This window comes from Spermophilus citellus, assembly GCF_964194105.1.
Source record: "Spermophilus citellus genome assembly, chromosome: 3".
NCBI lineage: Eukaryota > Metazoa > Chordata > Mammalia > Rodentia > Sciuridae > Spermophilus > Spermophilus citellus.
The window spans coordinates 172,936,449-172,960,468 of record NC_138184.1 but is presented as its reverse complement, the minus strand read 5'-3'; the positions used below and the strand labels follow the sequence as shown (position 1 = coordinate 172,960,468).

General features: G+C 35.9%; 1 protein-coding gene across 1 annotated transcript in view; it reads left to right on the top strand.

The window, feature by feature from the left end:
- RELN (reelin) overlaps window positions 1-24,020 on the top strand; it is a 469,728-nt gene that overhangs the window by 252,199 nt on the left and 193,509 nt on the right. Inside the window, exons 9-11 of the mRNA XM_081286786.1 lie at window positions 3,459-3,555; window positions 5,965-6,205; window positions 23,675-23,820. Coding sequence (XP_081142912.1) covers window positions 3,459-3,555; window positions 5,965-6,205; window positions 23,675-23,820 — 484 coding nt within the window. The remainder of the gene's footprint in view (window positions 1-3,458; window positions 3,556-5,964; window positions 6,206-23,674; window positions 23,821-24,020) is intronic.

Below are 24,020 nucleotides of genomic sequence, written 5' to 3'. Positions count from 1 at the left end.
GATATCATCCATGAGGAAAGAAGAGTTTTTTGCTGAAAGACTGTTTGAGGTCTTGTGTAGACATCTACCTTGGTACAGGAATGGAAATGGCTTGTTTTTATATTGTAGTAGGACAAACCGTAAGATAATAATAAGCCAGATATGTTGACGAAAATATCTATCATCATATACGACAGGGTTAACTAAGTAATAGTGTAAATGACAGTCACTATAAATGATGGTTCATCATTTATCAATGTATATTAGCTGATTTGAAATCAAGAATTGATAACCAAGATTAATCAGAAAGAACACTGATAATTCCACACAAAATCTGCTATCCTCCCCGAAACTGCTGGATGCATTGATAATCTATGTGCTGCACTAATGGGAGCCAGCTTTCTCAGACTGTGTGGTCTCCTCAGTAAACTCTAGAAGCTTACTAATTTTATTTATGAATACCTTGAATCCTTAACCACTTCATATCCTTCTTGTGGGTTAAAATGAAAGTATACGGACTTTCCTCATTTGCCTGAAAAAAAAAAAGGGAAATGCTTGAATTTTTAGACGAGTTTTAGGTACACAGCGCTTCTCAGACCATACTCCATTAACTATGATTCTTAATTTCTTCCCTCCATCAACAATTCCTTAAATCCTCGCAAAATTGCTACTTTAGAGTGAAGTATTACATTGAAAGTGATCTGGAGGAGAGGAAATGGAACTGCACATGAGAGTATATTTTGCCTTTGACATTCAAGGTGTCTTTCCTTCCTGGGTTTATATTTCAGATTTAGCAATTAAACATTTTTGCTTTAAGAAGGGAAATAAAGGGCTGGGGATGTGGCTCAAGTGGTAGCGTGCCCGCCTGGCATGCGTGCGGCCCGGGTTCGATCCTCAGTACCACATACAAACAAAGATGTTGTGTCCACCGAAAACTAAAAAATAAATATTAAAATTCTCTCTCACTCTCTCTTTCAAAAAAAAAAAAGAAGGGAAATAAAGAAGGCTGTTACAGGTGGAGCCTGCTTGTAATTGTCTCATAGTTCCATCAGAGATGCCCTGAGGAATGTGATAGTTCTGTACACAGCATCTGGGTTCTGGGCATTGGGAATGGCGCTAGGCACCTGGGCACACAAGAAAGGAGTGAACAATGACTAACTCTGTCTGCCTCTCCCTCAGACAGAGTTAAGCAACCATGTTTAATCTGGGCAATGACAAATATTACTCTGCTGATTGTAATTCATGTGGCAGTGGAATTGCGATTTGGAAGGGTTTATGGGAGGAAAAATACAGTTATGCAGCTACACTCTGGGAATGGGGAATCAGTTAGCTATTGGACTGGTGCCATTCAGAAAGCTAGTTTGTGAGTGGCCTCTGGATGAGGGTGATATCCAGAGTTGAGTGCTGCTCCTAGGGATGCTTCTTCCAGATGGCAACCTGCCACCTCAGTGCCTTTAGCATGGGCAGTGCCTCCCTCCTGACTGGCTGTTTGCGCTCCAAATCCCAGTCATGGTTTTCCAGGTGCCCACCCTTCTATTGGAGTCCCTTTGCCTCTTTGGTTATCTTTTTGTGTAGGAACCCTCTAACAGCCAGTTCTGCTCCTCAAAATACAAATTCCATACCTAGGAGCTGTGTCCCTTTACCACTCTGGCAGTAGCAGTGCAGCTGTATCCTGAAGGGGTTGAGAAATTATTGAAGGATTATAAATAAGGAGGTACTAAGATTCAATTTGATTGTAGAAAGAGCTTGGCAGCAGGGTACTGGTTGAGGACAGGTGAGGCTGGTTATGACGAGAGTACCTAATCACAATTGCAGAGACCTGGCAAGAGCTAATGAGGATCTTGGCAATGGCAAAAAGATAGATTCAAAACTATTAATGTTTTAAATATGAAAAAATTAATGAGTAAATGGCAGAGGAAAAGTAAGTCACCTGCCAAATGCCTTTTTGTTTTATAGTTACAATATAAATTTCATTTTGAAATATTGAGATGGTAATATAGGGAAAATCCATAGGAGAAGTCATATTTGTCATCAGGCTGTATTTGACATACAAATTTTGATACATATCAGCTTTTCTTTTTTCTTCTCAATTTATAAATAATTTGCAACATTTTTTATTATCATTAGTTCTATCCTTTTTCAAAGACTTGCCTCATACATTTGCTTTTAAGTACTTATGGTGTATAAGCCATAAATAAAGAAAGCACATAAATAAATTTCGGCTAATTTGAACTTTCCTGTGAAATAACAGATTCTCTGCCAGGCCTCATTCTTGTTTGTGTTGAAGTTTGTCCCATAAATCCTCCTCGTTTTCATTTCCAGCCGCACAGTTTGATATTTATTTTAAGCAGCTGCTCTTGGAAGGTAGAATTTAGCAGTGATTACCATGGCATAAGGTGGATTTCCATGTGGGATCAGGATTTCTGTGTGGCTTTCCTTTTAATACCCCTTTCTTTCATGCCTTTTCACCTGCTTTGCAGCTATGAGAATGAATCTAGAAACACTGCTATTTGGTGTTTTAGCACATGCCAACCTGGCAATTGGACACTTGCCAATTTTGCATTAAACACCACTGAAATAAATGAATCTGGTGAAAGTATGGAACCCTGAACCCTGAATCCTGCAATGTAGAACAGCTAACAGGTGCTCAACTGAGGCTCCTCTGGCCGATGGGTAAAAGTTAAACACAAATCACAGGATTGCTTTTTCTTTGGGTTCACTTTGGGTTTACATTTATTTTTAATGTAACACCAAAACTTCTGTTGCATTAGTTACAAGAAACTCCCAGCAAATGTTTCTATTTTAAGTTTTTCTGAGACCTCTGACATTGTAGTCACACTATTTTTTATTTTATCAATTCATTGAACAAATAAAAACAAATTCTTGAGCAGTATTAAAACTTCCTTATTCATATTTCTAATATTGAAAATAATGAGAAATAATCACCAAATATTTACAGTGGGAGATAATATCTCTCTTTAAAATGTTTATTGTTGGTTTATCACAGAGTAATACCAGTTTTCATTCATGTAGCACCTGAACTTTCTTTATTAGTTTCTCACATACTGTGTCATAATTTACACAATATGCAACCCAGAAAGAGAATGGTGGTTTTGTTCCTCAGTTTAATGACCTGTGTACCATTTACGTTAACTGATATTAACTTTCAAGAGCAATAATCACATTATTTAGTCATTCTATAATATTTAGATATTTCTTGTTCGTGTATCTAAAGAAATTTGCAAGTTATCTTTTTTACCTTCTTTCTGGTTCCTAAGCTTATTTATCAAATAATTATTATGAGAACGAATTACAGGAAATATAAGCATAGTTGAAAAGGATGGAAATACATATCTAAATCTTTAGAAAATTATCAAAAATATTTATCAGGAAAGATAATGTGTAATTATACTGTTTTTATTTTTGAAATTTATCGTTTTTTTTTTTTTTTTTTTTTTTTTTTTTTTTGCTGGTTCCAGGATCAGGTTCATGTCGCTTTAGTTACTCAGACCCCAGCATCATCGTGTCCTATGCCAAGAACAATACTGCAGACTGGATTCAACTTGAGAAAATTAGGTTTGTTGTCATTTAAAGTGTTTTTCACAAATTCTGATGTAAATGGGTTTCTCTTTTCCTATTTGCCTCCGTGGTACCACTGCCATTTTCTTCATGGTTGAAAGCACTCTGGTTGTTAATTATGTTGCATTACATGAGCGCACATAGTAGGACCCGTTCTACTTGAGAAAGATATTGTTAGATGTGTCATTTTCCACTCAGAACTTCCTGTAGCCTATATTCCTTGTGTCAAACTATTTTAGGAAAAAGTACATTTGGGAACATAACCCTTATGCTAGTATCCTCCACAAAATAACATCACCTTCCGTTGCTATAGGAGACCTGACTCCAGCCTGGTTTATAGAAGAAGACTGGGGGTTGACTTTTCTGTGCTGACATGGAGTTCATAGTCACAGGGCCTTTGCATTTCGTCTCTAGTTCTGCCATTTCCTATATGTCTCCCTTAAGGCCCATTTTAAAAGTCTATTAGCATAATTGTGATACAACTAATAATCAGATATTTTTTATTAAAAATAAATCCCTTAAAAATAAAATGAGGGAGGATGTTTGAAGAAGGAGAAACTCATTCATGTTAAAAGATTTGGTAAAAGTAGCAAAACTATGTTTACCACATCTTCAGAGTTAAGTCATAAAATAAAATAAAAATGGATGCCTAATTTCAGGTATAAGATATTTAAAGAAAAAAATACCTTGAACAAAAGTGATTATTATGGTTGGATTAGTTCTTAAATTAGCATAACTTAAGTAGTACATTTTCAATCAGCTTTCTGACAATGTTTTTCCATAAGCTGTTTTCCTTACTTTATTTTCATACAAAAAAACTATGATTTATTATCTAGGGAAGAAAAATAAATATTAGGTTCACAGTCTTAATACTAAACCAATTTTTACATTTCTAGCAGTATTTAAAAAATAAAAATAAATAAAAACTTTACATGTCTGAGAGAAGGTTTTAATATACTCCCTCTGTGACAGGGTAAAATATAATTTATGAGTTTCTAGTATGATCTGAGCTCTGATATGCCATGCCAATTTTGTAATGTACTGTTATTCTTTCCAATTTCTAGTAGTTATGAAGCTACATTCATATTAAATACTTATTTATATAAATGACTTTAAGCAAGGCAGCATAAATTTTAGCAATTTTATATCTTCACATTTTCTTTCTAGTATGTTATATATCATAGCTTAAATAAATTATAGTGCATGTTTCTTGCTGAAAAATAATTCTGCTTTTGATCTGATACCTAGTGAAATTGCACATTTAATTACAACATAAAAAGATCACATTCAGCTAAGTCCATTTATTTTTTCACTAAATGCCACTTCTGGTTTTAGGCCATGTACCAAAACATCCTACTCATTAATGGAAATTTTCCTTACCATTGGTAATCCAAATGAAAGTATTTTTCAGTCACTACCTAAAAGCAAGATATATTCTCTTAATCAATTTAAATTCTTTTTGAAGCTAAAAAGATAGTCATCATGAAATATTTTAAAAGAGGAGAGAATTCATTACCCCCAAAGGTAAGGTACACCATCTGTAACCTACACTGACAATTCTACAGATATATATGTGCTTCATTGGTGAGTGAAAAATATGGCTTTTCTATAGTCCATCCAAAACTGATTTATAGCAAGTCCAAGGTACCACTAGTTTGCATTTTAGTGCCATTTTTAATCTTGACTACGGCGATCATTTTAACTATAGCATATTTCTACTTTGGTAGAATAAAATGTTTAATAAAAATATTTTTTTATATAGCAGAAGGATCTAGATTCTAACAGATATAATATAAAAAGCATGTTAAAATTATATCATATTTTTAAAGATTGACCTACATGAAACTGCAAAGAATTATAAATGAGTACCTTTAATTCTCATGGCAAATCTCACATTTCGTGTTGACTTAAAATATAAAATAGTGTGTGGTTACTAGAAATAAAATAATTGTTGCTTAAACATTGATTATTAAATGTATTCATACAATGACCTCTAAAAGGTACATAATTTCAAAGTAAGAATCAAGACTATGATCATCATTTTCTACATTTCCTCCTTTTTTACTTGTAAGTTACTTATTTTAGATTGAATATCTACCATGTGCAAAACCTAAACAGAATACGTTTGGATTTTTTTAACTCGACAAGGCAGTGTATAGCACTTTCTTATGCTCAGTGACCACCTTGTGTTAAATGTAAGCTTCTTGAAGACCTTTAATTTTTAATTTAACATCACTCAATATGAAAATTAAAATAGCAGATATTGAAAGATTCAAGGGTAATGGAATTAGTATTTGTAATGAATAAGTTTTTGAGATTGTGAAACTATAATATTAAGAAAAAAATCATCTAAAGAAATAAAAAAAATGGATACTGTTAAACTCTCTGTCTCTCCACATATTCCAGAGCCCCTTCCAATGTCAGCACAATCATCCACATCCTCTATCTTCCTGAAGATGCCAAAGGGGAGAGTGTCCAGTTTCAATGGAAGCAGGAAAATCTCCGTGTAGGTGAAGTGTATGAAGCCTGCTGGGCCTTGGATAACATTCTGGTCATCAATTCAGCACATAGACAAGTCATTTTAGAAGACAATCTTGACCCAGTGGACACTGGCAACTGGCTCTTCTTCCCTGGAGCAACAGTCAAGGTTTGAGCTCTTGAGTTCTTTCACCTTCCTTCTGAAACCTAAGTCTCAGTAGCCAAATTATGCAAGGATAGCTATTTTACCAAATCACTATTAAAAGAATAATTGATATTAACATTTTTCCATACCTTTTAAGCATGGAATATCACTATTAATAAACATTCATTAATTCAGTCAAAAAGGTATCTTTTGAAGACCCACTGTGCTATGTACTGGGCCGAACCCAGAAGACATAATACCAAATAGGCAGCTATGTTTCTCCACTTTGTGTGGCTGTCAATTTAGTGGAGGCAAGTATACATTTCAACATCCCAATACAAAACAGCCTAATTGTTATCATTTTCTGGGAAAGTTTACAGTGTCAAGAGGGAATAGCATGTAGTACCAGATCCAGACATGAGATGTTAGGGAGGTTATCCAAAGAATAGGAAATCCAGGCAGGGATTAAGGGTAATTGGGTGGTGGTCACGTAGGAGGAATAGTGTTTCTATTGAAAATCTTATACAAAAGGCTGGGTTATGAACTGAATGTTTGTGCCTGCCTACAAATATGTTGAAATCCTAACCCCATTATGATGGTGTTAGGAGATGCAGTCCTTGGAAGGTCATTAAATCATGTAAGTGAAGCCACATGCATGGAATTAGTGCCTCTACAAAAAAGACCCCCAAAATCTTGCTAGCCCTCTCCCCATTATGTAGGGATACTGCAAGAATAAGGAAGTAGGCCCTTACCAGATATGAAATCTTCTAGCACCTTGGTCTTAGACTTCTCAGCCTCAAGAACTGTAAGAAACAAATATTTGTTATTTCAACTACCCAATTTATGGTGTTCTGTTACAGCAGCCCAAACTAAGACAGGTGGGAAGATGAGAGCACAGAGCAAAACTCTTTGTTGAAGTTCAAAACAATTGATATTTATTGGTATTGAGGATTGAACCCGGGGTGCTTAACCACTGAGCTACCTCCCTGACCCTTTTTTAATATTTTATTTAGAGACAGAGTCTCACTGAATTGCCAGGTGCCTTGCTAAATTGCTGAGGCTGGCTTTGAACTCATGATTCTCCTGCCTCAGCCTCCTGAGCCACTAGTATTACAGGTGTGCACCACTGCACATGGCAATTGTCCAGTATATTTTATGTTGAGACTTGTGATAGGTAATTCTGGAGATAGGGCTAATGGTAAGACTCAAAGTTCCTATAAACTTCTATAGAGTTTAAACTTTATCCAGAAGGCAGCAGTCCTTCAAGTGCTTTAAGTAAGAATCAATCCAATTTGACTTTGAGATATCCCTTTGAAATAAAGGATGGAATGGAAAGAGGAGCAAGTGAGTGCAGAGATCCCAGAAAGGAGCTGACTACAGTAGTCCAGTGAAAGATCATGGTTGGCCAAAAGTAGGAAGAAAGGATTTTTAAAAGGGAGTGAAGAAGACTGGGGACTGGTTGAGAAGATGAGGGAATGACAGCTGTCAAGGACAAGGTTTGAGCAACTGGGTGGACAGTGTGTCATTCACTGAAACAGAAAACAAGAGGAAGAACAAGTTCACAGGAAATTGGTGATATCACTTTGGGCATATAGATCTTGATAATTTGAGGGCAAGCAAGAGTATTTGGCAGGAGATTGGATGCATGGGTCTGAAGTTCAGAGGAAAATTCAAATTTTGCAATTATGAATAGGAATTGAAATCATGGGCTTGCCTACCCAGGAAATGGGTAAAATAATGAAACAACATGGAAAATGTCATTAGACTCTCAATTGGACCCTTCCAGGTTTCTAATATGTGAAAATAAAATGCAAAAATAGCTTGGATATTTTTTTAAATGTGACTTACTGATGTGAAAAAAAAAAATCTTGTGCTGGATGAGGGTTAGATCACAGGAAGAGTAAAGAGTATGAAGATCCAAAAATGCTCACCTCTTAATAATTTATTTCTGTACTAGAAAAAGGATTGCAAATTATTTAGTGAACGCTTAACACAGCAGCTCTCCTGACACAAATAACTTTTTTCTTAGCCAATCAAACCCTAGTCATTTTATTTCAAGTTGATGATATTATTATATCAATTATCTGGTATTAGAAACAGGCATCCTCTTTGCTCAATTTAGGAATATTTGTTCTGACAAAACTTCTGAAGGCTGGCTCCCTTAAAAAGAGTCCACACATTACTTTTGCTTGGGTATAGAAATGAACTTTTGTCAGGGTATTCTGTGTGTCATCCCAGGGCCATTTGATTAAGAGGGATTTCTGCTGTCATTCAGTACTGGCCAGAAAGTGTGCAAAACTGGAGACCTCAGGGTCTGGGATTCACATCATTTTCCCATGGTGATTATTTGTCATTTGGTCTCAGTAGCCTTTACTGCATAAATGTACTTTTTCTGCCTCATTTTACAAGATATTATACTAATCTGATTAGGTATTCAGTTTCTAAATGCATGTACTTTGGTACCACCCATGATAAAGAATGCATGAAGTGTGGTTTTGCTTCAGTAGTAATTTTAATTAAATTACAACTCTGGGTAGAATACACTTTAGCTTTCCATAAGCTTAGAATCATAAGCTGAGATTTGCCAGGTGACCTAATTCTACTAAGAAAAAAAATAATTGTGGTAATGATATTTGTTATCTTTTCAATTGGCTGTCAGAAAATTTTCTCAGAAGTCTCTTTTTAAAATTTCAAATAAATGCAATGATAAAATTTTAAGAATTTGTCCTTTTAGCTCATTTGAATGATGCCCTCCCTTTTGATTTTTGATTCAAATGTCTCAGAATGGAAAATTGCTTTTGCCAAGTGATTTAGAACTTTAAAAATAAAAATTGTTTATACTGAATGTAATTTGTCAAATATTGTTCCTTTATTTGGTGGCCTCTAAAGATGAAAACTGAATACCATCAATTAGAAAACATATATCTATGTTCATATTTATTATAAAGATGTGTTTTAAACATTGCTTTATTTTGAATTTTGGATTGTGATGGTTGTGTTTGTTCAACCTACACTTTATCTTTTCTGTGTTCATTAAACTTTTACAAGATATTTTCATTTTAACTAAATCAAAGAGAAGTATAGCATCAATTGAGAAAGTGTGCTGTATTACAAAGTAATTTGTAATTCAGGGAAAAATTTTTGAGCTCCAGTAGAATTATCTGGCTGAGTAATAGCAGCTGCTTTTTAGTGATCACTTATGCTTCAAGTCACTTGCTGTTCCAGACACACACACACACACACACACACACACACACACACACACGTGCGTGCGCGCACACACACACACACACACACATACACATACACATACACACACAAATGTGTATGTTTATACTCATATATACACAGAAATATATGCATGCACACATATTATCTTGTATAATTGATCCTTTTAAACTTTAAAGAAGGTGCTATTTAGCTCCATTTTTCAGAAATGAAACTAGAAGGTAGTTTCACTAGAAGGTAGTTTCACTGCATAACCATCAGTGGCAACTCCAGGATTCCCATCCAGGATTCTGATTTTAGAATTCTTGCTCTCAGTTGTCACATAGCTTTGCTTTTACAAGTAGGGAGTATGAACTGATGTGCTTCTTGATTATCCTGGGTTTCTTCCCAGTACCAACCTGTTAAATTATCTGCTCATGTTCTCCCCTCGCCCCATCATTGAATGGCTACAGGTCAAAATATTCTTATTTTTCCTCATATTTCTTGGTATTACTCCAATTTTGTTCCCTGCGTAATATATGTTCCTTCCTTCAGATGACTGGCTTTTCACACGTTAGAATTTAGCAGTTCAGCCTAAATATGGTCATTTCTCTCTCTTTTATATTATAATAGTTAATTTTCAAAATTCTAGTTGCTGGTCCATCTCAGGTATTGACTGCTGACCTAAAGTAAACTTAAGAAGGTCTAAGAATTAAAATATTTCCCTGTGGAGACAGGAGGTATTTGCAGTAACCCACATTGGAGATACAATAGAGTAGGGATTGTGGAATTGTGAAGAAGGAGAAATGGAGTCTTATAGTAGCCAACTGCCTGACAAGGACATTGGAACCAAGGATCATCCAAAGGGATGCCCCTGAGGAACCCTCCAGTATCATTCCTTATGTAGATTACATTATGTTACCTCCATACTCAAGACCTTTGATGGCTCCCTGCATAGGCCTGGATGATACAAAGCAAATTCCCTAGCACATAATCCAAAGCCATTGCCAACCTAACCATTTTTTTTATGCTACTGGAGATTGAACCTGTGTGCTCACACATGCTAAGCCAGGGCTTTACCACTGAGCTGCATCCCAGACTCAGCCTGACTTTTCATTCTCATCCTTTGCCTAGTTGTGCTCTAGTATCACAAGCACAACACTGAATTTCACACTCCCTGGTCTTTGCAGATGGTTTTTCACCTTTCCTTTTTCTTTGCTTAGTAAATCCTCTTCATCTTTAGTTGCCCAGTTCAAATGTGTTTGTCTAAGTGAAGTTTTGTGGGCAAATGTCTTCCTTCCCTCCATAGCACACCATTAGGATAAACAAACAGAACTTGTTGGAGTGAGAACTGGATACAAGAAATAATGCCATTCTATTTCCAGTGGCTATCCATATTCATTTTTTAAAAAATATATTTGTCAATGGACCTTTAGTTATATGTGGTGCTAAGAATCAAACCCAGTGCCTCATATATGCTAGGCAAGCACTCTACCGCTGAGCTACAATCTCAGCCCTTTCCATATTCATTTTGAAAGCTTTTTTATTCCTGCCCTCGTTGCACAAAAACTAGGATAGGTTCCAAGAGTGCTAATAGAAAAAAAAAAAAGTTTTCCAACTACTGTAGTTTTCCAAATGTCTCAGTTCAATATCAAATGTGATCAGTTCATTATAATGTGCATACTCCAAGTGTCACCCACAGCTCCTCTGCTCCTCCATCTCAGGTCCTATTCAGGAGGAATAGGGGCAGCTCCTTCTTACCACCTGTGACTAGTTTCAGCTTTTGACCCCTGCAGGTTGGGTCTGGAGAAAGAAGAGGCAAAAAGCAGATATTATTGGGAACTGTCATTATTTTTTTTTTTTTGATCCTTGGGCCTGACAAGTGATCAAAGCTGACTCCTTCTTGAATTTACCGATAGATTTTTAAGAAACATTCCCATTCATTATCAAAGCTGGGGATCTCTCACCTGTAGTTGCCCAGAGCTTCTCTCAGGCGAGTCATGCATGTATCTTTTACTGTAGGATCTCAGATTGTCATAAATACAATTTCTTTGTGATGAGGACTCCTTATCTTCCATAAAGATCTTTAGGGCAGGATCTTAGACTACCTTAATGGCCTCTTATGTGCATTAAGCTCAGGCCTGTTCTGTGGTAAACACTCAGCTTGAATCCATCAACAGGAGAATAGTTATTTCTAAGTGAAGCCCTCTGGTTACCCAAGAATCTACCAAGCAGCTCCAGCACTGGTCCACACCTCCGGACACTCACCATGCTCTCTACATTGTGTCCTTTGCACTAGGCTTGAAGTGAGGAGAGGTGCTGTCCTTGCCCACATGACCCTCAGAGGAACTCTCAAGTCACCAAAAACTCTTTAAAGAAATCAATTCTCTTTGGTTCAGCTTCCTGGCCCACTTCAGCTTCAAGCTTGCACACCTTCATTGTGAATGAGCAATGAAGCCATTTTACCACTTCTCTGGACAGGTTATTAGAGTTGGTCTATCACATCACTTCGGCACATGGAGTAGTGCCACCTATTTTCATGGGGCTTCAACAAAATCTGTAAATGAATTCCATTTCAACACTTTGTTATACTGGATATATCCACTGTGCTTTCTTTAAATTCCAATGCCATTCATGTAAGATTACTAATGGTTTTCATTATTAACTACAAATATTTTTAAAATGCTACTATTAATAAGACAAAAGTGATATAAAATGTGAATATGTAAACTATCCTGCTGATCTTGACAACAGTGTTTGAGGGTGACAGGTCAAATAGGAAAGATAAAAACAAGTCATTGTCTTTCACTGTACATATTTATTTCTTTCAATTTCTTTGGAAATATTTAACCTATCTCATCTGAGCCTATCCTTGTTTATCTCAAGTAGGGCAAAATGATATAAGATCAAATAGAGTAATTAGCTTAAGGAGTTACATGATCTGGAGAATTGCAATTATAGGTCACCAGTGTAAATCTGCCCTGGGTTGGTAGAAGGCCTTTACCATCTGTTGGCTCTTTCGTAATTAATATGAAATACACACACATACACACACACACACACACACACACACACACATATATGAACATGGATTTTTTAAAATTTATTTTTATTGGTGCATTATAATCATACATAACAGTGAAATTCATTATGCCATATTTGTATAAGCACATAGAACACAATTTTTAATGTAGACTCAGGCCTTGTATTTGTTGTGCTTTTTCATTTGGGTTTGTTAAGCTGAGGAGGACTCTAAGAGATTACAAAATTAATATGTTTTTCCAATGCAGCCATCTGTGTTTCTCTTCCATTCTCCTTACACATCCAGGCCCCTGCCTGACTCATCTTCCAGTGTTTTTCCGGAGAACTTTCCCATGTGAGAGAAAAGGTGCACCCCATTCTATTGTGCTTCTAATTACTATCATCATTTTTTATTTCCCATGAATCCCTCAGCAGCCCTTTGTTCACTACCAAGTATGTGGGGCCTTAAATGCCAGTAAATATACTGCTGCAAGTGCAAAAGCTCCCCAGAGCATCACCCTCATTAGCAATCTCCCAGAGTAAGCAGATCATGCACTCAGCAAGGGAAGGAGCCTGAAATCCATTCGGTATAATATCACCTGTGTTATACTTATTAGTTACAATGATTTTGCCTTCTTTTATGGAGAATTGCATCCATTTAAAAAAAGTTTTATATCATTTCTAGAAAAATCAAGACTTGGTGTTAGTTGATCTTATTCTAAAGATCTGGGTGTACTGTATCAGTTCAGAGCAGCAGTTGCTAGAATAGCAATTGCTACCATGGCTACCATCCCTCCCGCAGTTCCTCCATCCGGTGGCTAGGGGTGTTTGCACTACATTTAGGAGCCAGGGAAGCATTCTTCCCATCTGAAGTGGGGGAATGGTTAATCTCAAGGCAACTTCAAGGTGCATCAACTGTGAGAATGGTCTTGGCTTTGCCTTCAAGGATTAAAGGATAGGATCTGAACTTTTTGGCACTCCCCATTGAAGACATACAGTATCAAGTTTAAGCAGTTTACCCTGGATACAATTCTCATATCCAGGACTGATATTTGCAATAGCATGGAAATTACATGGATACAAGATAATAATTGGTGGAAATAATAACAGTAATAGTAACTGATATCCTGATAAATAATAGTAATAATGACGATGATAATAGTCATAGTATTGATAGCATTTCAAAACTGCTTTGTAGGTGCCAGAATTATGGGGAAGGTCTTATCATTGGTTTTATATCTTTAATAGATAAACTTCTTGGTGTCTATAAAGACCCTGGCTGATTAGTGATCAGTTTTGGTTAGTCACTTTTGAAATGTCTAGTTAAGTCCATCAGAGTCATTTCTTTACAACTCCTCAAACAAGCATCCTGAAATCTGAGGATATTCTTAATTTCAAGTTCAAAGAAAAACATCAAATACAAGTTTTTGGAGGATCATCCCAGAATTGCTGTAGCCGCCTGCTTTCCATTACTTACCATCAGAGAGAAGCCCTGAAGAAGTCAGTCAAGTCCTCTGAGGAGAAATATGAGTAAATGATTTGGAAAGAGCTGTGAGCAGGATGCTTTTGTTTCCTGTTTTTTTCCCCTCATCCTTTGATATAGTGCCTCATAAAGCACAATTTCTGAATGGATCAATAAGCCATGGAGGTGAATACTGGTCAGGCAGCTGCTTCATTTTGTTTGTTTTTGTTGTTGGTGGTGGTGTGGTGGTGTTTTTGTTTACTCCCATCTATGGTGACAGCCAAAATTTTTATTTTGAAAGCACAAATCATCCATGACTCCTTAGTTTGTGTGTGAGAGAGAGACAGAGACAAAGAAAGGAGAAAGAGGGCAAGAGAGTGCTTTGCTCACTCACCATTAATAAATGTTTCTATCTTCTCAGCCTTTTCAGCTAACCCACTTTCCCTCAGCTTGCAGAGGCATAAATCACTGGTTTCTGCCCACCCTGGAATTGACCTGCAGATTAAATGCAGATCACTGTGAGATAGGTGCTGTTCCATATATTTTTTATTTGTAAGAAACCCTCCCACTCTGGTGACTGCGCCTGCACCTGCTAATCTTTTTCTATTTATCGCCCTGGTTTATTGTGTGGATTGCATAGAATTCCAGATTACTCCTTCTATACGTATATGTCAGCTTGCATTGAGAAGTAAATCAGCACTGGATGTCGTAGACTCTGCTGTGAAGTTTTGTCCTTTAGCGTAGGCTTTGATTTGATCACTTTTGCATTTAAAAGAAATTCCCTTAAAAAAGTAACATTAAAATTTGTAAATTTATACCAAGAATTTACAGTCACTAAGTTACAGAATTTAGAAGGGTCTTCTCTCTCATACTACTTGAGTTTGATTGCTTCCCTTTTACCACCTTTATCTCCCATAATGACAATTTTCCTAGTTTAACAAACACCAAAAGGCCCTAATGAAGACAACAGCCATTAGGTAAATCAACAATCCATTAAGGGGAAGCATTAAATCAAAACAGGAGAGTCTATTAATTTTCTTATTGCTTTTGTACTTTACGCATTTGCCAAATTCATTGTCCCAGTGGACAGTAGGCAAGCCTCCAGTCCTGAATAAGAATTGAAGCTTTCATTTTCAGCTTCTGCTCTCTCCCGTCTAGCACTGTGGTCATAAATTGCTGAATCATCAATGGAGGAAAAAGGTCATTGTGTCCAAAGTAGGAAAAAAATGTAAATTAATTTGTCTGAAAAATCTGAAGTCTTAACACAAGTCAAAGCTAATGAGGGGGAAAAATTTTTAAAACCCTAAGACAAACAGTGAAAGGAAAAATCACACACTGAGTAGAATTCATTTTTAAACCTACTTTTTGGGAAAACCTCCTGGCAGAGCAATGCCTGTCTACAATAACACCCAATTTATTTTCCATAAAATATACCATTGAGCACCCAGAAGAAGGTTTCGACAATCCATTTGATGATTTTGTTTTCTCAGAATAAAAAGGACAAATGGGAGGAAATCAGGTTTGCTTTTGAGAAATGTGCTTTGCAGATCACTGTACTGGAAACCATCTAGCGTGTGACTTCAGGGATTTGAGCACTGGCTTTTCAAGGAGGGTAAACCTGAGCTCCGTAAGACGCGTGGCTAGTCCATGTTCCCATGTCTTTTTCCATTAGCAATCAGAACGTTAACCCTGTTTCTGGCCAGATGCCAGCTTGGTTAATTGCATGCTGTCTACCTAAATTCCCTGTGCTTGGCGTATTCTTCACTCTGGATGGTACTGCTCATATTGTCATGTTTCCCCCAAGAGGTGGGTACATGATATTGTAGAATGAGCCAGAATATAATTTGTTAAGCTAATAAGAGTACTTTGGGGATGAAGGGTTAAATGTAATAGTGTGCTTTTCACAATTTCCCCCCAATGAGGCCTATTTGTACAGTAATTAATGTGGAATAGCATTAGTGAAACATGGAAATGAGCCAGATCACCATGACAAGAGTGGCAATAACACAGAAACAACTAATTTTGATAAATTCTACAGAATATAACCATTTAAACAAATCCCCGGGTCCTTCCTGGCTAATGCACCGTTTGTTTTTGTTTTGTTTTGGTCTGAAGCTGACACACTTAGTCACTAATTGAATTAGCACAATATTCAATGAGTGCAATTTATTTTATTCTATATGAATATTTAAAACAGTAACATTTCCATCATCTTGGTACTTCAGCAAGGCAAGTAGCACAATTCATTAAAGCAATATTCATTAAAGTAAGATTTCTTAAAGGAATGAATAAAGATGGGGGCAAAAAAAAGAAAAAAAATTAGTATTTATGGATTTCCTATGATTCATAAATCTTTGGGATAGGCATGTTCCCTGCAGCCTCTCATTTAATCCTTATAATTATCCCCATTTCACAGATGAAAAAACAGAGGCTGAGTTGCCAAATGACTTTGAGTTTTACTATAAAACATGGCCCCTGTGTTCCAAGTTGTCCTGCAGCCTCCCAAATCGTGCCCAGCATCTTTGGCTTTAATTTGAAGAGGCAAGTCTGAAAACTCAGATACTGTGAAAGTCAAGTTGATCCCCAAAGACAAGGTTAACAACTGCCCTATGGATTTTTACATTGTTATTCTTCCTCTCATTATTCCAATTCAAATCTGTCACTATTGCTATTTTAGAGTTGTCATAACTATTGCCAAGTAATTATACACTTGTCACAAAATATACCCTAAATTGAATCTTTATAAATCTTAGTACAAAGTAACTCAAATGGGAATGCTTAATGAATCCAGAAAATAATGAGAAAAAAACACTCTTAACTCCCTAAAATTCTCTCACCATGGTTGAGTCCATTGTGTTGACTAGAGAAAATGCACTTCAACCCTCCTGCACCTGGACTGTGTTCACAGCCAAGTTTTCAGTTTTTTAACTGGCATTAAATTACCTAGAAATCAAATGTGTGGAAAATGATCAAAATTCATTTGGAGTCGGAAGAGAAACCATTCTCTTCCTATTTTTATTTTTTAAAAATTTATAGCATGAAAATCTGTATCTTTAAAGATCAGTGAACAAGGATTTAGGAAAGATGATTCCTATATAACAGCAATAGCATAGCAGAAGGCTTAAGAAACACAGTGACATGTAGGCTGGAAGTCGGTCAGCTTCCAATCTCTTCAGCACACACCTCATATTAATCCAGAATTTCCTATACCAATATATACATATATATTTTTTTTTCTAGCCAGACAGTGGCTAATTTATGGCTGCGCCAACAATACCATTTTAATTAATTTTATTCATCTTATTTCTCTTTCCTCTGTTCCTCATATCTCATCTGTTTGCATTGCCTAGATTTTAATTAAAAAACCTCTCCTCTCTAAGGAGCAATCTGAAATGGCAAAAATAATCACTTAAAATATTACAGTCATTAAAAAATTGGCTGTGGTGGAAGCCATGCATTTTCAATTTTCCTACAAATGATGTTTTAGCTTCCTTTTAAAGTGCACTTTGTATCTGAATTGTCTGCCACCAGCCAGCTTGGCTATCAAAAATGGTCTTCCAGCTGGGTGGGCTGAGTGACAACTCCTTAATGGAGGAAATGGATGGCTCTCTGCTCATGTGGAGGGGAAGGCATACCAGGCAGATTTCATTCCATCTGCCACCAGCCCTCTGCAAGCTGGCTTTGCCCAAATGGCCAATACACTCATTCCGACAAAAAGTATATAGTCAAAAAATAAATTGTAAGGCTATAGATGCCTGAAAGAATCATCAGGGCCATTAGACCCCAGGGAGATAATATTAAGAGGTGCCTCCGTGTTCATCTTTGATGAAACCTAATTAAACAATGGTGGAGGTGATTGTAAGTACTCTTACAAGTCCAGAGGTGAAGTCATTAACATTTTCAGCAGTGTATAGGGAGCAACCCTAGAAAAATGCTATTCTGAATTGTGGCCAAGGACTTGTTATATTGAGGAATTTGCAACGATGTTTCCTGTTGATGCTTTTGTGAATGGCAAATTCTTGTCACTTAGTTACACTGTGTTCTGCTTGTCAAGTAAAGGAAATCCATTTAGCATCAATGTAGAAAAATAGTTTTGATTGACAAAAAGAAACAGAGACTATACTGAAGGATTTTTAAAATTTGGAAATCTACTACTTCCTAGAGGTATAAAGTATGTCATTGATCAATTTTAAAATGATGAAATTAGTAAAAATAATTAACACAATACCCAATGCACATTAGGAGGCCTAGACACAGAAAAATGTAGAGCTGTGTGCAGAACTGTTTCTTGCGTTGTATCCAAAATAAAAGCTCAGTTACCTGATATTCAATATAAGTCATTCAAAAATTCTGACTCAAGAAGTCACATGTGCTATATAATTATTTCCTCAAGAAAACCTGATAAATTTTCACGTGGCTCAAAATAAAATAGTCCTGAATTCCAAAATATTCTTGTTTTTATCGCGTCAAGAGCTCATGTATCTCACAAAATAGATATTTGTTTGCTAAGTTGTTTGGATTTTATTATTGCATATAAATGACATGAGTTTGAATAGATACTGAACAAAAACAGCTGGCTGTTAAAATTGAGACACTTTCCTGAAATTCTTTTCATACTTTTAATACACATTGCACTTTGATTTTTAACATAGGAGGCTAAGGTTACACAGTGCAAGTTCATCTGTAAGAAAAGTGACATCAGCCATCTTATATTATTGAGTTTTCCTGTGTTAGGGGAATATTTCTTAATTTGCCAAACTTTGAAGGGCTTTTAAAATTTAATTGATGTTTTTATCTGTCCTGTTAGCATATGAATGTTTGCGATATTTTTACCATATCTTACAGTAGGATGTATTCTTGTATATTTTACTAAAGATTTTAACTTGAAGAATCTTTTGACTAACTGATTAGAGACAAAAATATATTTAAATAGTCTTATATGTTCTATCATCTGCTCCCAAAAGGATGAAATATAACAGCAATAACAGCATATTTTTAACTACATTTTCAGAAATAATGATTACGTTATTAGTACTTTGTAGTTTCGAAAAAAACACTTCCTCCTATATTTGTGCTTCTGACAATATCTCGAGAATAGATATTATTGATTTCATTTTTTGGCCAGAGAAACTGAGGCCTAGAGGAGTTAATTATGACATGTATAAAACTTTAGTCATTAGGCAGAGGAAATGTATTTGAACAAGCCTTCTGATTCCAGTCCCAAAATTCCTTGAAACTAGTTAGTAACTAAGTTTTCATTCTTTACTCTCTTTATTGGTCTGGGTTTCCAATGATTTGTTCTTTTCCAGTCTTTATTTTCCTTGATTCATGAAAGTGCTGAATTAATTGAGTGAGTTTCTAGGAGAATGTCCAGGCACCCGCTAACCAGGCAGGCCATGTATTCCCAGGCAGAAGCAGAGATACAAGGAGGAAACCTGCGGGTGCCCAGGGACTCTGTCCCAATCTGAATGCCTTCTATCATCAGTTCTTGGTTTGGAAAGTGTTTAGGAAACCAAGTAATTTCAAGACATTGAGCCTCTGTTACCTATCCTAAAAGAGAATTAAGAGTTAACCTGTACCCCGTATACAGATTGTTCATAACCCACTTGAATCAATCTGTGAAATATGGTATATTAAGAACTATGTAATGTTTTGAACAACCAACAATAAAATAAAAAAAAAAGAGTTAACCTGTAATTCTTTCTTGTAATTAATTTAGGGATCCTCAGAATGAGAACCCAACACTCGCTCCTCCCCCCACCCAGTCAGGAATCCTAAATACAGGGCCTGGATAGACCAACCTCTTAGAAAAGGGACTCAGTAGTTCCATTGTTCTCACTGGAACTCGGGAATTTTCCAATTTCATACAGGCTATCCCCTTCTTTATGGGTCCAGTATTACACTACTAGTTTGTTTTAACTTAACTTGTTTAACTTTACTCTAACTGCAAACCTTGAAAACATTGGGTTCTCAGAATGGCAAAGGTGGAAATCATGTCTTGATCCCCCCAGCATGGAGCGGGGAGGGGAGCAGAGCAAGCTATTCCTAGTTGTGTATTCTGTACATCTCCAGACTCTATTCCCTGGAAAACGACAGCATTATCTTGTGAAGACATGGGAAGGTGGAACCACCTCCACTGACAGCTGCTTGCTTTGGGTGTGTCACAGACTTTCTTTGATAAGGTGTCACTGTATTAAGACTATGAAGAAGAGACTATTGCAAGAACTATGCTTCTCCCTCTCCTTACCTAAAAGTACACTGGGCTCCTTTGGGAGGGAGAACAGAGCTAACTCTGACTCCCCTTCAAGATTAGGATGTTTTTAGGTCAAAGGCTACAACAGACTGTTTACGAAGTACTAACCTGTTCGTTTAAATTTAGCTTTGATATTTAATTTTATTCATTTACTATAAATTGGTAAAGAACAGCTTTATAAAGATTTTAAAGGTATATAAAAAACATGTTTTCTAAACCAATCAAAAATAAATGAGAGGCTGGAGTAGTAGCTCAGTGATAGAGTACTTGCCTCACAACTGTGAGGCACTGGGTTTGACCCTAGCACCACATAAAAACAAATAAAGGCATTGAGTCCATCTACAACTAAAAAAAGAATAAATAAATAAATAGACGAGCAAAAGGAAGACCAGTAGAGTACAGGAAGAATAACTAAGTGGGCAGGGGAAGGGAGATAATGTGAACTGAAATAGAATTTCATGCATGTATGATTTTGTCCAATTAACCCGACTACTATGTATAAGTATAATGCTCTAATTTTTTTTTAAAAAAAACATACTTTTCTATCTATCATAGAAACTTTTCAAAGAAATAGCCTGCTAGTTTTTAGATGCTACTATTTTGAAAATTGATTAGTACTCATTGAAACTCATTAACTTCAAAATTTTTTTGAAGTTAAATTATTCACATGTTTTTCAGGTTTCTTTCTTCATAAGTGTTGTAAATGTTACTTCTGTTTCATATGTTAGCACTATTGTGGTGATGCTGATAAAGTGTATATTTGATAACTAATTTTTCAGTAGTTTCACAGTTGCAATGGATTGTTCTATTGCCAAATGTGAACCCAAAATAAACTAGCAGAAAGATCCTTTAAAATATGCTTTCACTTTTCTATTCTACCAGTTCACTTCATGAAACTAGTTTAACAATATGCTACCCAGTTTTATGATTTAGTTTACATACACTTTCTATCTCAAGGTTAAAATGGACATCAAGTATGCTACTAATACAAATATTTTTTTTGAAATGTAGCAATAATTAGATATAACAATTTAAAATATTAAAAAACAATTTGAAGTAAATAAAACCAATATTGAAATGATTAATTAAATGGGCATTTAGCCAAAAATGACCAAGGTTTCATGTTAAGTGAATAATTATTTTTATTACACAAATATATTATTTACATTATTCTTGGGGCTGACAGTGTAGGCCATGGTATAGCACTTACCTAACATGCAAGGCCTTTGGTTTGATCCGTGGCACTGCAAAAAAATTTTAAATTAAAAATAATTTTTGGGCTGAGGCTGTAGCTCAGTAGTAGAGCACTTGCCTCATACATGTGAGGCACTGGGTTTGATCTTCAGCACCACATATAAATATAAATATAAATATAAATATAAATATAGTCCATCTATAACTAAAATATATTTTTTAAAAATAATAATTTTCTTCTTACATGTGGAGATATTTCATGTATGCCATTTCCTAGGATACTGATATTATATCAATGTCTGAGTCTTTATAATAGTTACAGATAAACATAGGCCACAGTAGATCAGAATTAAGATTATATGAAGGTAATTATGAAGACCATTATTTACAGCTCAGTTGTTTATTATGAGGAAAGTCACCTTTGTTGTTCCGTTTAACATTGATTATTCTTATAGTATTCATAGTAAAAGAGAGGTTTTAGATTTGTCATCCATTTACTATTTCTATTTACTGTAAAATAAACTAAATTCTAGATTTGGGTCAATATGTTTGGGTTAAGGATTGCATATAATGAGTTCAGTTTAGCATGCGTGAATAATCGGTATTCGTTGCGTGTGAAGAAGATTCTCAAGCCCCTGATGCATGCCACATCCGACAGTATTACCTAAGATGATGACAGGGCCCAGAGGGGATTCTTATGTCCTAGAGCTGTGCAGTGACTCCTTTAAAATCACATGTTCCCACTCCCTTCTAGAGACTGTATTCATTCTTTCCATCAAATAGCAAGTCTTGATTCCAACCCAATTGGTTTTACTACCTATAGGCAGTTTAATTGTCATACACGGTCTCTGTAATCTCTCCCCTGTTCTGGAACACCACTACCAACAGAACAGAGATTCCTCAGACTACCATTTAAGATCCTTTAGAAACTCCTGTCAGATTCTCCAATCATTCCTACCTCGCCATTGTAATTCATTCATATTTGTTATCCAACTTGGATTTTTTTCCATCCCTCATAAAGCCAATTGAAAACCTGCTCATCCATAAAGCTGTCTTATCTAGGCTAGCCCTGGACAGAGTGATTGCTACCTTATCGCATTCATTGGCATATGGTAATATGCAGCCTCACCATTGGGTCGTGTCTTTGATATATCTCAAGTAGACTGGGGTTTTTGAAAGCAAAGATTGTGTATTGTTACATGTATAAACTCCTTCTCCCTAGTACCTTACTTAATACCTTTTACATAGTGAGTTCGCCACAAAAGAATAATCGATTTCCTGGAAAGACATAACCATGTAATTCATTTATTCACTTCTTGAACTATTCAAACATTTTTGAATACCTACCCCATGCCAGGCACTGTGCTAAGACCTGGAATACAGCAAGGAGCTACCATAGTCAGTGGCCTAATGGATAGTTCTTGTCCAATTGTTTTTCTTCATTTCTATTTAATTTTGAGAGCATACAACTTAAAAGACTTTTTAATCTTATATATGTGTTAGTATTTCCTCATATATGACTTATTACCAAGAATGTTTAATTCAAGCTTATAATTTTGAGAAGTAAACATTCAGTTTACTCAGTTCCAGAGTTTAATCTTACTTCTGACTATTCACTTTAGGCTAAAAATTACACACACACACACACACACACACACACACACACACACACACACACAAATGTTTAAAAAGTATCACAAGAAATTATTATTTCGCCTTATTTTCTGCAAGTGTCATTTTGGAGAATAACAAAGTTTCTGAATTCCCAGTTCTTCATTGGGGATGTCATGCCCTTCTTAGATCTGGTCAGAAACTTTTACTCAAAAGCTGGCTGAGAATATACGATCATCTCTGGAATTGCTTTGACCTTTTCTGTATTCCCTGTTTTGATTAGCTGGCTATTCTACTCATATCCCATTTACAGACAAATTGTGAAAGACTTGAATGGCAAGTCAGAAATATATGGAATATTGAAAAGGTCAGTGCGATTTAGCCCATAACCACAGAATTTTAAATATATGACAAGTCATTATCAGACTTAATTCTCACAACAAGGGCTGTGGTAAAGATGGGAAATTATTCCAATTAAAATATTCTTGTTTCATACTGAAGGCTGAGATGGCAAAGCTCAAATGCCCTCCTGACTCCTTTTTTGTGATAACTTAATAAGTTAGAAAGAAATTGTAATTGAATTAAACAAGGCAAAAAAGGAGGTAGCAAGCTCTTTTGAATTGAGAGTCCATTGTAAAGGGAATAATATAATGAGTTTTCTAAAAACTCTAATTACACATAAGTAAGACAGATACAGCTACAAAGCCAATTCAACAGCCACCCCATGCTCTCTTTTTATCTGCAGCATAGCTGTCAGTCAGATGGGAACTCTATTTATTTCCATGGAAATGAAGGCAGCGAGTTCAATTTTGCCACCACCCGGGATGTAGATCTTTCTACAGAGGATATTCAAGAGCAATGGTCAGAAGAATTTGAGAGCCAACCTACAGGGTAAGTAATTGTTATCTCCCATGCTGTGTACAACACTTACATTTATTCCACTGGGCATATTATAAATGCATATTGTTAAATAGCAAAAGCATACTTAAATCAGCACTGGTAATTCTTATCGTAGGCAAACTGAAAGGGGTTACACCTACCCTAAAGATTCTTTACTAAGTAATCAAATACTTCTATCCATTTTAAAAATG